Raw genomic sequence first — 14,492 nt, 5'->3', positions numbered from 1 at the left:
CCCCGCCCCGGAGTGTGTGTGAGTGCTTAGTCTTACGGGCATTATTGCAGCCCTGTGTCTAACCTGCCTCTCTACTGCTAAGCCCCAGATCTGCTTATTTGAGTGCCTTTCCACCAAGTTGCATTACACCACCGTAGTGGGTTTCTTCATTTTTTTCTGTCTATGTTGGATTCTTTTTTATGTTTACTTTACTGTTTTGGATTATCTTGAATCATTTCATTGTGTAATAAAGATTTACATATTTTTTTATTCAAGTATCAATGTCTCTTGGTCCTTGTTGTGAGACCTGGAACCTGTGTGTATTTTGGTCTTCTCCCCAGGTAAAAAGGGCATAGCCGTTTTCTGATAAAAGAGCATAAATACTAAAAAAAGGTTTATTAGTGCAATATTTTTGTAGCTCTCTCAAATCAACACCCCACTATACACAACCAAGACTTATCAGTTGACTCAGCTATAGGGATATACTGTATTGGACTGTAGTGAGTGTAACATATCCCTGCTTAAAAATCCAACATGGTCCAACAGGCTAAGACAACATTATCCAGTCAGAGATTTAGGCACCACCCAAATCCACTCAAATCCATCCATCCAGGCACTACCATGACATGGGTTATTATGCAGCTTCTGTATTACTGGATGAAATTTAGTATATGTGATAGATTTGTCTAGGTGGTGCAGTGCCACAGGGGGTAGCATTGCTGCCTCACAGTTTGATCCTGAGATACTGAGGGGTACTGTCTGTACATGTTACTCCAGTGTCCACATGGGTTTCCTCAGCCAGGAGGAGAACAGGCTCAGATAAATTGCCCTATGTGTGAATATGAGTGCGAGTACACAGTGTCCTGTCATACACTAACATCCCATTAAACATCCCATTAACAGGAACAGTTTTTTTCACCTGTACAGTTAAAGTCTTTTTGTATTTCTTTAAATTGTTTATTAATTTAACTATTTATTTCTTATTTTATATACTATCTGCTATGCTTTTCATGGTATTTTATTTCAGTGCACTGTGTTTAAGAAGAGCACCCACAGTTTTGTTGTACTTCTTATGAGCAATGACAATAAAGTTTTATTCTATTCTATTCTATTCTATTCTATTCTATTCTATTCTATTCTATTCTATTCTATTCTATTCTATTCTATTCTATTCTATTAAGATGTTTTCCTCCTTCACGTCTCCTTGTATTCTTTGCAACCTTGACCAGGATAAAGCTGGTCCTGAATGTGAGAGAGTGAAATCTTGTATAAGATGGAGCATTTGGTAGAAATGACCAGCTAGTCCTGTGTGGTCACTGGTCAGATTTTTCACTTAGGGATGGTGTTGGGTTCTCACTGCAAAATATCTTAATGTTTGTATAAAGAGTGAATTGTATTTTTTCCCCACACACATTAATTTCATAAATTTTCAATAGTCTTTATTAGGAAGTTATTAAACTAACCAAAAAGAATAGAATTTATTAAAGTTATTAAAATCATATCGCCTCGAGTTTTTTACATTTAGCATCAATATGATATGCTTTTAAGGAATTATTTGGTCCATAATTGTATTGAATAACTATAACGATGAAATGTTTGTTCCAGAGTGCCAATGTTTTTGTTTTGTTTTGTTTGTTTTCGCAGCCACGTTTACGTTCAATTTGTCCTTTCTGGCGCGCCGTAGGGATACAGGAAGCGTTGCTTAGAAACGGGAGAGGGCGCAGGCGATGGTCTGACTAGCAGCACTGTGGCCGAATCCATCCAAGATGGAGAAGTACGAGAAGATCAAAGTTGTCGGGAGAGGAGCATTCGGGTAATACACAGATAATAAATCCGCTATTGTGAAAATGTCCATTCGAGAGCTTGCAAATGTTTTTAATACGCTATTTTGATTTTGAGCTGAAAGTTTTAGTGTAGTGATGCGCGCGAGCCTTACTCACAGCACATAAACTCATAAACACAACTCTCAGGCTTTTTTCATCCACAAACCTGACTTTCTAGGACAATTGTCCTAAAAACATATTCCTGGATTTTTTCTAGTCTATTTTATTAGATATTAATATGTAGGTTATCACGTGCATGCTTGAGGATTGTGTAAACTCAGCCTGGTCATCACTCCATGCAGAATAATTCATTCTTCTGTGACTTCTTTAGAAAGGAAGGTTGAAGTTCAGGTGAGTTTAGGGTGTGTAAAGAACGAGTTTGACTGATGTATTAAATACACAACCTCTTCAATGCAGTACATGATCTGATTCCAGACCAGACTCTGATTAAACAGACCAGACTTTAATCTTCACCTCGAACATTTGCTTGTCTTTCTCTTTGGGACAGAATCGTGCACCTTTGCCGTCGGCGAACTGATGGTGCTTTGGTGATTCTGAAGGAAATCCCAGTGGAGCAGATGACCAGGGATGAGCGTCTTGCCGCACAAAATGAATGCCAAGTTCTCAAGTTACTCAACCATCCGAACATAATCGAGTATTATGAAAATTTCCTGGAGGACAAGGCACTCATGATCGCAATGGAATATGCACCAGGCAAAACACATTTTAATATAACATAAGACTTTTTAAACTCATTGAAAAGAAGAGAAAGTTTGGCCTCTGGAAAAGAAAAATGGGTACTTGGATCAACATGATGAGTAAAATGAATGTTATCGTGTCATAGCCAGATTAGTTGGTCTGAATAACAAGCAGCTGTAAATAAATCTGCAGCTTGTGTCACTAAGCCAAAATAGTCAATTTCTTCACATTTGTGTTACATAAATGTTTCCCAAAATTCACTGGCTGAATCATGAGCAGTAATTGCCTTAATCTTATGTTGTTCAGAGAGTTTTGTGATCTGTTCTTTGTCATTACTTGTCATGTATATTTTAGGTGGAACTCTTGCTGATTACATTCAGAAGCGATGCAATTCCCTGCTGGATGAAGACACCATACTGCATTTCTTTGTGCAGATATTACTGGCCCTCTACCATGTGCACAACAAACTTATTCTTCATCGCGATCTTAAAACCCAGAACATTCTTCTGGACAAGCACCAGATGATAGTGAAAATCGGTGACTTTGGGATCTCCAAAATACTAGTTAGCAAGAGTAAGGCGTACACTGTAAGTGATGTGTGTTACTATAGACCACTTTCCCTCTCAGTCATTGAGGATATTTGTGCTGTAATCAAACATTCTTGCATGTAATGGCAGGTGGTTGGGACCCCATGTTACATCTCTCCTGAACTGTGTGAAGGAAAACCATACAACCAGAAGAGTGATATCTGGGCTCTGGGTTGTGTCCTTTATGAACTTGCCAGCCTCAAAAGAGCCTTTGAGGCAGCTGTAAGAAAGATTTTTTTTTTACCTGATTTGTCTCAAACTTCATAACTTCTGCCTGAACCTGGATGGTGAGGAGTTATTTTTTGTTCTCAGAATTTACCAGCCTTAGTCCTGAAAATCATGAGCGGCACTTTCGCCCCGATTTCGGACCGCTACAGCCCCGAACTGCGACAGCTCATCCTCAACATGCTTAACCTGGACCCATCCAAACGTCCACAGCTCAACGAGATCATGGCCAATCCCATCTGCATCCGGCCCCTGCTGAACCTCTACACCGACATCGGCAATGTCCGAATGCGCAGGTTGGACAGCTTAATAAAGTTCCCTGCATAACAACCTCTCATTTTCAAAACGATAAATATACTCACTGGATAAGACGTTCCCAACAGAATTGAAAAGCCGCTGGTCACCATGCAGGCAGGCGCTCACAGCAGACCGGGCAGCCGTGTAACTGGGACCAGAACAAGGGGTTAGATTTCATGGCTTTATTATTTAGGAGTTATGGCATTATTTTATAGGGTAATATTTGTTAAGATATGTGTAATAAAAATGTTTAAATTGAAACTTTTGTTATATTTATCAGTGCTTTTTTATTTAGATATAAGCATGTTTTGTTTTGGCTTCTCAGGTGGGTTGTCAAGCTTAATTTCGACCAAGATGATGCACTCCCTGCCCTTGTCATCGGTGTATACGTGGGGCAGTGGCATCTCCACCCCGCTCCGGCTGCCCATGCTCAACACAGAGGTGGTGCAGGTTTCACTGGGTCGTACACAAAAGATGGGTGTCACCAAATCAGGACGTCTCATAACTTGGGAGGTTAGTCAGTCAGAGTCCAGCTTTGAGTCCAGAGCTCACAGGTTATTATGATCTGAGAGTTGGGAGGTGAGAAATTGTTCAGGTAAAATGTTAAAAATGGCAGTGAATATAGAATAACGTCTTATCTGGCCGTGTCCTCTTTCCTTCATCCCTTGTTGATACTCCTGGCTATGAACACACCTGCCACTGGCAGAATCCCAAAAGCTTCAAACAGACTTCATATAGATTAGACACACCTTAAAATGTGTGATCTTTACGCATGCAACTTGAGGATTTGAAATGCATTGGATTTGGAATAAGCAGCTGGGTAATGATTTGATTTCTTAAAGTACAAATGGACTCATTAACATTTGGTAGAAAATAACAAGTTTCTAAAAATTTGCATTGTAGGTTGGGGGTTTGATTCCCGAATCTGCCCTGTGTGGGGTTTTTTTCCCCGTGCCTCCGGGGTTTCCTTCATGCACTCCAGTTTCCTCATCTAGTCAAAAGACATTTAGAGGCGTTAGAGGCTGACTGGTATCTCTGAATTCCGTAGTCCATAGTGTGTGAATGGGTGTGTGTGTGTGTGTAAGTGATTGTGTCCTGTGATGGGTTGACATCCTGTCCATGGTGTCCCCTGCGATTGACACCCCTGAGTCCCCTGAGATAGACTCCAGGCTCCATTTGGATTTGCAGTCATCACTGGGTGTAAAACACATCAGCATGTAGAAACTGCTTTCCAAAAGCGTTAAACACTAACCTTCTCAGTATCATGAAACCTTTACACTCAGATAATAGTTCAACTTACACAACATGACACATTTCAAATCTAATAAATATTTATAAAACAAAAAAATGGGTTTCTCTTTGAGTCTGGTTCCTCTCAAGGTTTCTTCCTCATATCGCCTCAGGGAGTTTTGCCGTCAAGCCACATTGCCTAGGGCTTGTTCATTAGAATTAAATATAAATTAAAATGTTAAACTTTGTAATTTATGTTCGGAATTTCTGTACAGCTGCTTTGAGACAATGTCCACTGTTAACAGATAGAATTGAATTACATTGAAAAGTAACTTCTTTCTTCTTGCATCTTTTCATAAAGTCTGCTGTTGAAATGTTTTCTGACACAGTCTGACCCATTTATCTTTTGATCTGACCCTGTGACAGGCCCCTACTGTGGGCTGCGGTGAGGCTTCTCTACCTGGTGCTCTGGAGCAGATGCAGCCCCAGTTTATCTCCCGCTTCCTAGAGGGGCAGTCTGGGGTCACCATCAAATCTGTCTCCTGTGGAGACCTCTTTACAACCTGCATGACAGGTACACATAACAAAAACACAGCAAAAAGGAAGGTTTAGGCTAAAATACTGAAGCTAAAATTGATTAAAACCTCTTGGTTTAATATGAATACACAAGTCTAGTCACAAGTCTAGTTTTTTCTCACCACAATGTGAGATCTCTTTTGCTGAGCCTGAAACAAAGCAACAGAACCAAAGAGCAAGCCCCTAATCCAGCAGCTCAACACAGCATTAAAGATCTGCTCTCACAGTTCTTTTGCTTTTCCCTCACAGTTTATTACAGATGGCAGATTAATATTTAATGCTTTTCTTAGGATTATTCCATTTTTGTTTAATCCTAATCCCAGTTCACTTTTTCTACTCTTCTCCTTTCACTTACAGACAGAGGCATAATTATGACATTTGGAAGTGGAAGCAACGGGTGTCTTGGACACGGAAATTACAATGACATAACACAGGTAAGTGTTAGCTAGTTAATGCTAGAGGTTTCAGAGTTATTTTTTAAGAAGTGTGTGAGATTTAATCCTGTGGACTTCCAGAGAGCCAGTGCTGGACCCTGAGTCTGAAACCTTAACCCCTTAAATTCAAAACTGTTTGCTGATTGATTATGTCCTTCATCTGCGTTAGATAAAGGTGTCTGATAAATGCGTACATTGGATTTCTCTGCATCGGAAATCACACAAAAAACTGCCAGTCTTGTAAGATTTAGTGATCTGTGTAACTGTAGTGAGTTAAATGAGTCTTTTGATAGAGATAGAGAGCCCTTGGATAAGCAGATTGTTGCAAATGTAAATGTCAGGAATCTTGTTTAACAGAAAACCCCTCATCCTAAATATGATGGAACCGTTAGCAACTGCTCTCAGTCACTGTTTCTGGAAATCTCATTCAGAGTGATTTACCTTCCACACATTTATAGAACAGATTAAAACCTTCATGTTGCTTTTTCTCCCGCTGTCTTCGTCTGTCTTTGTGTAGCCCAAAATAGTGGAGGCTCTCCTGGGCTATGAGCTGGTTCAGGTGTCCTGTGGCGCCTCCCATGTGCTGGCTGTGACCAATGAGAGAGAGGTCTTCTCCTGGGGAAGAGGAGATAATGGTACACTAACATGAGCAGTGAGTTGACCTGATTGAGTAATTCTACATTTCTGATAAAATCTCTCTGTTGCTTCCTTTTCTATCTCTGGCAGGTCGACTGGGACTAGGCACCCAGGATACCCACAATGCCCCACAACAGGTTAATATCCCAGTGGATTTCGAAGCCCAGCGAGTGTTGTGTGGGGTTGACTGCTCCATGATCATGAGCGCTCAACACCAGATCCTAGCATGTGGCAGCAACAGGTACAACACTTCAGCAGCAACGTGTGCAATCTGTTACATGCTTTAATGCGAATATTGTGTTCACACTGGGCAGCTCACTGGCATCTAGTGCACTGTTAATTACTGGACGATGTATGAAAAAAGCGATAAATTTAGTGCTTTAAGCAGTCAGAGGATACTTAATGGATGTAGTGAGAGTTGTGGAGCCACCAGAGGGTGCTGCAGTTTATATTTTGATGGAAATTTGAATAAATTTTATTTGTATAAAGCTTTTTATAGAAAGCATGTTATAAGTTAAACCAATCCCTAATGAGCAAACCAGAGGTGACGGCTGCAAGGAAAAACTCCCTGAGGCGACAGGATGAAGAAAGCTTGAGAGTAATCAGACTCAGAGAGAAAAACATCCTCTTCTAGGTGAAGTGTGATTATAAATCGTTTCTCTTATATAACTGGGTTCTGCAGAGTCAAGTAGGGCTACGTGGGTTAAAAGGAACTTGAGTATGAGAATCACTAGACTTTCTTGTACTTGAAGTAGTCACAGTCCTAACTGTTCTTAGCAATCACTGTCTTAAGATTAGTTAAAGATAGAAGATCTAACCATATTAGGGAGTGTGTGCGTGTGTGTGTGTGTGTGTGTGATGCCATGCACAATACGTCCATGGAGATCTGTTCTGACTGCTGTCTTTAGCATCAGTGAGTGATTTTCAGGTGAGCAAGTAATGAGTTCATCAGGATGGAGGGCTGAAGAAGTCAGGATCACAGGTACCTCAGGACATGTAGATTTACATTTCTGGCATTTGACAGACGCTCTTATCCAGAGCGACGTACAGAAGTACTTTGAGGTCTCTATCAGTGAATACATTAACACTGGTTCAATAGGTCACAGACTTAGAATACCATCAGCCTAAATACTAGGTGATTGATAAGTGTTTCAGGAAGAGGTAGAGCTTCATCCGGTGTGTGAAGATGGTCAGTGACTCAGGGGAAGTTCATTACACCACCTCAGTGCCAGAACAGAGAAGGGTCTAGATGTAGACCTACCTCTTACCCTGAGAGATGGTGGGAGCAGTGGAGCAGTGCTAGTGGATCTGAGAGTGCTAGTGGATCTGAGAAAGAGACATAACAGGTTGTTCTGCATGTTCTTATGCTGTAATGGTTTAAGAAGATGTACATTGCACACAGTGAAAGCCGGGACTCCTTAAAGACTAGCTATGACAGGAAGAGCCTGAAGGTAAAGTAGACATGAAGACTTCTTGGACGATAAAGCAGCCAGGCACTCCACTAAAAGGTGGATGCTCAGAGGGACAATGCCTTACACTGCAAGTGTATTAGTGAGATTCAATGACATGAGCTGCTGCACAGTAGCTTGTTGTTTTCCTTTAGCACAAATGTGATTGAATAATTGATTAACTGATACATTTTCAAGTATACCATATACACTGGTTAGTATGGCATTTGAGACTATGGCATTTGAGACTTTGGGAAACTTCATTAACCTTAAAGTTAAGCGTAATTATATTAACAAAAGATCTTGGCCATCTTGACCATTCACACTTCATCATAAAATACAAAAATTCTTTTAGCAATACTTGAGCTTAAACCCCTGAGGCCCAGTATCACACGCTGTAGTATTTCCTTGACCAACTAGTTCTCATTGTTATGCTTATATTCCTGTCATGCTTGCTGTGTCACTGGGAACGGCATCAAAAGAAGAATCATCACAGGGAATTTACCTTTTCACATTTAGTCAGAGTGACTGATACATATGGATGGTCTTTGTATTCAATATTGTCTAATAAATACATTAAAAGCCATAATAGTATTTTTAATGTATATTAATCGCATGTTTCCTTCTAACCAGTATGAGCAGATCAAGTTTAAAAATTACATTTTATTTAATAAATATTTATTAATATAATATCTAATGTTATTTAATTAACATTTTATAATTTATCTACTGACCAGTGATATGTGTCCATTTACAGGTTTAACAAGCTAGGCCTGGATACCATCAGCAACACAGAGGAGCCCCCCTCCTGCTGTCAGGTAGAAGAGGTCCACATGTTCCAGCCTGTTCAGTCGTCCCCGCTAAACGTTGAGAAGATTCTGTACATCGACATCGGAACGGCCCACTCTGCCTCGGTGACCGGTGAGACGAGGATCCTTCTGACCATTGATCTTTTTAATCTCTTTAAACACAATCCCTGCATGAGAGATTTCAACCAGATTTCTGTTCTCTGCCCTAAAACTCAGAGAAAGGTCAGTGTTTCACGTTTGGCAGTAACCAGCATGGACAGCTTGGCTGCAGCTCTCGCCGCAACAGCAGAGTGCCCTTCCGGGTGCCAGGGCTGCAGGGCATCACCATGGTAGCGTGCGGAGATGCCTTCACTCTGGCTGTTGGTTCAGGTACTAAAATCAAACCAGTATCATAATGACTTAACAGCGGCTGTGGTATCAGGCTTTAAGTTTCTGAACCTATATTGTTACAAACCATCGTGTATATGTTCCTGTTGGCCAGTTGTATTAAATCTTTTGGTACATCAGAATCATTTCGTTTCAGCGTCAGATCAATTTAAATGTGCTTAATGATTTAGTCAGGTCCATTATGCAGCTTAATGATTTAGGCAGAAGGAGATTCTGCTTTAGACAGAATTGTCTCCAACCTGCTGCTCAAGACTGCAGACATTAGTTATTAGATATTACAAATATTAGTTACTAAGCTGTTATTACTGTGTAATGTGTTACTGGTGGGTTTTTTTTTCTTCTGTCCTTTCAGAAGGTGAGGTATATACCTGGGGAAAAGGAGCCCGTGGGCGCCTTGGAAGGAAAGAAGAGGATTCTGGGATACCGAAGGCAGTGCAGCTTGATGAGAGTCACCCATTCACGGTTACATCAGTGGCTTGTTGCCATGGCAACACACTCTTGGCTGTGAAACGTAATGTAGCATAATATGTCTTTTGACATTCCATTAGAAAACTCTGGAATCATCCAGGCCTACGAGTAACACCAGCCTTACAGTACAGGATTTTGGGATCATTTATTCAGCAGAATAAAATAATAGAATTATATCATAGCAAAGCCTATATATATATATATATATCTTCTCATATGTTAAGGCATATGTTTTGCAAATATTCAAGTATTCATTTTTCTATATTGTCTTTTTATGACCTCACCACAACTATGTTTATCGTTCTTGTTCTTCAACAGACATTCATAATATAATGGCATATAATGGCACCAGAACTACCAGGAGTCACTCTACACATTATTTTTTACACGTTACTTTTGGCAACACAGTTGGATTTATATTACTGAGAACCTTCTGGATCTCAAACCTCTGAGCAGTGAGGCACTAGCAGATTTTGCTTGTTTTGTTGAGTTTAAAGCTTTGCATCAGGGCCTCAGATTGTTAATGATGACTGATCTTGGGTTTTTTGGTCTGTTGTGCGCAGTTGATAATAATAGCAGCGTAACACAAGTCTCACTTTGTTTAGGTCCCTTTAAGCTTCAATAGCCAAGGGCTTCTTACTCAATGCACCCAATTGACTTTAGATGTGCTTTGTTCCCAGGAATACAATGAAAACAGGACTATCATGTTTGGTGACTGTCCTGCTGGAGTCAGGGGCTTCTTTTCACACATTCTACAATGTCTAAAATGTAAACAAGAGGAATGAATAACTTACTTTGTAGTTTATGAAAGATATAAATATTTGCTTTTAGATTTCTGTAATATTAAGTGTGTTTTTAAGTTTTAGATAGATAGATAGATAGATAGATAGATAGATAGATAGATAGATAGATAGATAGATAGATAGATAGATAGATAGATAGATAGATAGATAGATATGTGTGTATTTATTTATCAAATATACTCATAGACTGATACTTTCACTAATAATGACACTTTCTTTTACAGCTTTTTTTGAAGACCCTGGCCCTAAGTGACCCTTAAACCTTAACAGTATCTGCAAGAGAACAGACAGACAACAAACATTCAGAGCAATTATCGACTATGACGTTTAAAGACTCGACAGGAAGTGAACTGCCAAAGAATTTCAAGGCATTACGACAATTAATGGAAAGTGCAATAACATCTGAGGTACCAGTGTATGGATTATGAAGGATTACGGTTTTACATTTCCAAATCATAACATATAGTGTAGTTTATGCTTGAAGGCAATATCTTTTGTGAATACTGTTGTGAATGCTTCAGCTGTGGGATTGTCGGTCCGCTGCTATACAATCACAAAGAAATTATGTAACACACTCACAGGAAGTCGGACCGGTCCTGTAGGATTATTATACAACAATATGTGACAGAACTGACATGTAACACAGCTGAGTGCCAAAGAAAATGTGTTACTGTCTTTCTTCTTTCTATAAATTGCATCATGCTGTCTATGATTTATAATTTTTTAACCTTTTGTAAACCAAACAACGTCTGAGGAACAGAAATTTTAAAATAAATGCTTTTGTAACATTTACAATGACTAAAAAAGAGTTTCTGTGTCTAATTTCTGTAATCAGAAAATGTCTTTCTGACTTTCTGTTTCAGCTAAAAAAATAGTTTTTTATTTTAAATGAGAAAGAATAATTCCATCCTACTGAAGCCACGTTTATTGAATGATTATTAACTGCTGAATAAAACAGTGGACTGCCTTGCATTTCCGGTGCACGCGCAGCCACCAATAGAGGGAGATATTTCCTAAACAAATACCCCTCCTGCCCCCTCTTCATGTTTGATTATTTTTAATATAATACTAGTAAACTTAAGCATCTTAAACATCTGTAAGCATATATGTATATATATATATATATATATATATACTGTTTTTAATATAAACTATATTTATTAAAGTTTAGCTTATGCATGCATCTAAGCGTACTCTGTCAGATTATTTAGGATATAAAGATATAAAGATTACCGCGTAGGTTGAGGAAGCGTGCGATTAGAAGAAAAAAATAAAATAAAATAAATAAATAAATAAATAAATAAATAAATAGAAATGAAAGGCAGCCAGACACTGGGAGACTTGAGAAGGGTAGTGACGCAATTAGACCCCGCCCACGCGATGACGGTGGGCGTGGTTTGCCCGACCTAAACAGATGGGAGCAGGAGCTTTTGTCCACAGAAGACTGTCAGTGTTCATGGAAGGAGGAAAGTGGACGCGTTTCGCCAAGCGCATTGTTTTCAGCTAAAAGACCGAACAACAATAGCAGGCATTTATTGGAGGGAGCTGACACGTCTTCCAGCCGGACCGCTCGCCTGTTCGTAGGCGCGACCTTGTTGCTAGAGAGACCAGGCGATCTTGACAAGAGGACAATAGCGAGAATCCGTGTGGAGAAGCAGGCTGGAGGTTAGCCCTCAGCGCTCCTGGTAAATAGAAGCAGGGTCTCTAACTGTTGGTCAGGGAGCAGGATCCGCTTTCAGCCGTCTATCCGCTCCGAAGTCCACCATGCCCGGCTACGACTATAAGTTCCTGGAGAAGCCCAAGAGGCGCTTCCAGTGTCCGCTGTGCAGCAAAGCCATGAGGGAACCGGTGCAGGTCTCAACCTGCGGCCACAGATTCTGCGACACCTGCCTCCAGGAGTTCCTCAGGTACGAGGCCTTCTTATGGACACAGTTCACAGACACATAGAGTTTTGCAAAAGCTGAAGGTGGAAGAAAGGTCACGTAGAGTGGTTTCACATGGCTGACAACCCTTAGACATGTGTCTCTAGCTTTTATACACATCCACCTCTTGTAGCTCGTGCTGAAAGCTGTTACTATCATCCGCCTCTGAGCTGCCTTCCATCAGCCAAGGCTTCCTAACAGCACGAGAGCTCCAGTGACGGTGCAATAAGAGACACAAAAGCTTTTGTGCATGCAATTCATGTGCAGTACTGTCAGGGTAGCTCTGGCATCATCGCTACACTAGCATGTGTTTGTGTGATTTATTTATTATTATTGTTTGCATTATTACAATTTATCTTCAGTCACCAAAATCATATTAATCATCTCTGAACAAAAGACCATACCAGCTTTACATGAATGGACGTGGCCCTTTTGTTGGTTTGCATGTATTTCTGGGACCTATGTAGTGTGTGTGTGTGTGTGTAATCAGGCAGAGGATAGCCTAAGCCCTGGCCCTGTCCGTCATCGTACCCCGAGGCAGTTCATTGGGAGGATGGGGGCGGATAGGAGTTAATAGAGTCGAGCAGCCTCAGACGTGGGATTAGTGGGGGATTCTTTATTGGATTTAGGGATCCTGTGTGCTGAAAGACCGACGGACATTTCCCCCACAACTTATTCATGCTTCAGTGATTATTTATACACATACAGAGGAATGCATTACTGTACATAACTCCCATTTCCACAATACCCTGTAGACTCTTGCACTTAAAAATAGAAGCTCTTTATCTTGCTTTCATCACATATTCAAATGTCCAGGGCCTGTTTTCCTGCCCGCTGTACAGTGAAAGCATGGCTGCTGAGAATGTTTCACTGTAGACATAGGTGTCCTGTGACAGGTGAGACGCTGACCTCCAGCACAGGCAGTCTGCTCTGAACAGCTCGTGGAAGTTATGCTCTCATGAATGCCATAGTATCATAAAACGTGAGATTTCTTGTTTTGGGAGAAAGCCACGTCTCTGCATCACATTCTCATTTGCAGCTCGATGTTGTCTCACACGTACACACACACACACACACACACATACAGCATGTAGCTGCAGGTGCAATTCATCCACGGTGCACGTAAATATATTAATTTTTGAGCGAAGAAATATAAAAGGTAGAGTCGTGTTGCCATAAACCCCAGCAGCAGAAGGTGAATCATGAGATCATCCTTGAGGGAAAATGATGAATCATCTTTCTTTTGAAACAAGGCTGACACAGATTCAGCTACTGATATAAAACAGATACTACTGTTAGTCAATATTCTTTTCTTCACATAAAAACATTCAGATCATTCCTTGTTTTGTGCATGTCATCATTTTTTTTTTACCTACGTTACTTGTCTCAGGAATTGGACATATTTGTTTGTGAGTAAACACGGCGTCCAGACACCCATAATTCCTTCTGACAGCCGGCTATCTAGTCTGGACATGTCGGCCTGTCCTTACACTGAGGAAATATTTTGCCCTTTGCTCCAGGAATCATTCATGCTCAACAGAAATGTGAAGAAGTACCACCTTGTGTGTGAGTCACCCAGGTGTAAAGTTTTACAATAGAAGATTCTGGAGCTGCTTATCGCTTCACGCTCCTGATGTGAAACGCTGATGCAGGTTTCTGCGAGTGTTTGTCACGTGGCGCCGTTGTAAATGGCCCATGTTTCCGTTGAAGAAGGAATGCGTAAATAAAAGCCTCATATCAGGAAGCCGTGGGAGAGACTGGAGAGGCCCGTGGTCCTGCGTTATCGCCCCTGCAATCAACCATGAGTCAGTCACATGCCCACACCACCACCACCGCTGATTGGGTAAACCCTGACGAAAAGGCAATTAAAGCACAGCTTCAGCACAGAGGATTTCCTCATGATGAGGGTTAATAACTCTGAACTCACAGATATATCTCAGTGGAGAATTCTGTAGCGTCTCGCATCCTTCAGTCTTTTACGGTTCTGTTCTCGTGTCCGCTGTTCACTGAAAGTTTTTGGATAAAGGTTCGGGTGCAAAAAAAGTCAAGTTTCTTGAATTGAAGTGTTTTTGTTGGATTGGTTTTTTTTAATGCAATCTGTATTTTATCTGGTTTTTTTGACACGTAAACACCTCATACAACTTGAAACGAAAACCCGGCCTGCTCCTC

At 40.6% G+C, this 14,492-nt stretch overlaps 2 protein-coding genes across 5 annotated transcripts in view; both read left to right on the top strand.

The window, feature by feature from the left end:
• Positions 1 to 1,658: 1,658 nt before the first annotated feature.
• Positions 1,659 to 11,199, top strand: nek8 (NIMA-related kinase 8). Of its 4 annotated transcripts, XR_009207040.1 has the most exons (16): positions 1,659 to 1,792; positions 2,311 to 2,516; positions 2,856 to 3,088; positions 3,179 to 3,310; positions 3,401 to 3,609; positions 3,697 to 3,776; positions 3,936 to 4,123; positions 5,267 to 5,414; positions 5,774 to 5,850; positions 6,368 to 6,485; positions 6,577 to 6,727; positions 8,692 to 8,855; positions 8,960 to 9,112; positions 9,483 to 9,641; positions 10,279 to 10,366; positions 10,626 to 11,199. XR_009207040.1 is itself a non-coding variant. In XM_058414573.1 (15 exons), exons 1-15 carry the CDS (start codon positions 1,746 to 1,748, stop codon positions 10,652 to 10,654), a joined length of 2,094 nt encoding a protein of 697 aa, XP_058270556.1. In that variant the 5' UTR covers positions 1,659 to 1,745; the 3' UTR covers positions 10,655 to 11,199. The 4 variants fall into 4 exon arrangements, 2 of the variants coding, with proteins under 2 accessions (XP_058270556.1, XP_058270557.1); XR_009207039.1 differs by having other exon boundaries at positions 9,483 to 10,366; XM_058414573.1 differs by lacking the exon at positions 10,279 to 10,366.
• A 601-nt stretch (positions 11,200 to 11,800) lies between these two features.
• traf4a (tnf receptor-associated factor 4a) overlaps positions 11,801 to 14,492 on the top strand; it is a 29,729-nt gene continuing 27,037 nt past the window's right edge. The window contains exon 1 of the mRNA XM_058414026.1: positions 11,801 to 12,308. Within this exon, the coding sequence (XP_058270009.1) occupies positions 12,166 to 12,308 (143 nt within the window). The 5' untranslated portion in view covers positions 11,801 to 12,165. The remainder of the gene's footprint in view (positions 12,309 to 14,492) is intronic.

Source organism: Hemibagrus wyckioides, linkage group LG17 (genome assembly GCF_019097595.1).
Source record: "Hemibagrus wyckioides isolate EC202008001 linkage group LG17, SWU_Hwy_1.0, whole genome shotgun sequence".
Taxonomy (NCBI): Eukaryota; Metazoa; Chordata; class Actinopteri; order Siluriformes; family Bagridae; genus Hemibagrus; species Hemibagrus wyckioides.
This window is presented reverse-complemented; position numbering and strand designations above follow the sequence as displayed.

Coding starts and splice junctions, on each gene's coding strand:
- nek8 (XM_058414573.1), top strand. CDS start 1,746: ATGGAGAAGTACGAGAAGATCAAAGTTGTCGGGAGAGGAGCATTCGG. Junction 3,777..3,935: donor AACTGGGACCAGAACAAGGG/GTTAGATTTCAT, acceptor TTGGCTTCTCAG/GTGGGTTGTCAAGCTTAATT. Junction 5,415..5,773: donor CTTTACAACCTGCATGACAG/GTACACATAACA, acceptor TTTCACTTACAG/ACAGAGGCATAATTATGACA.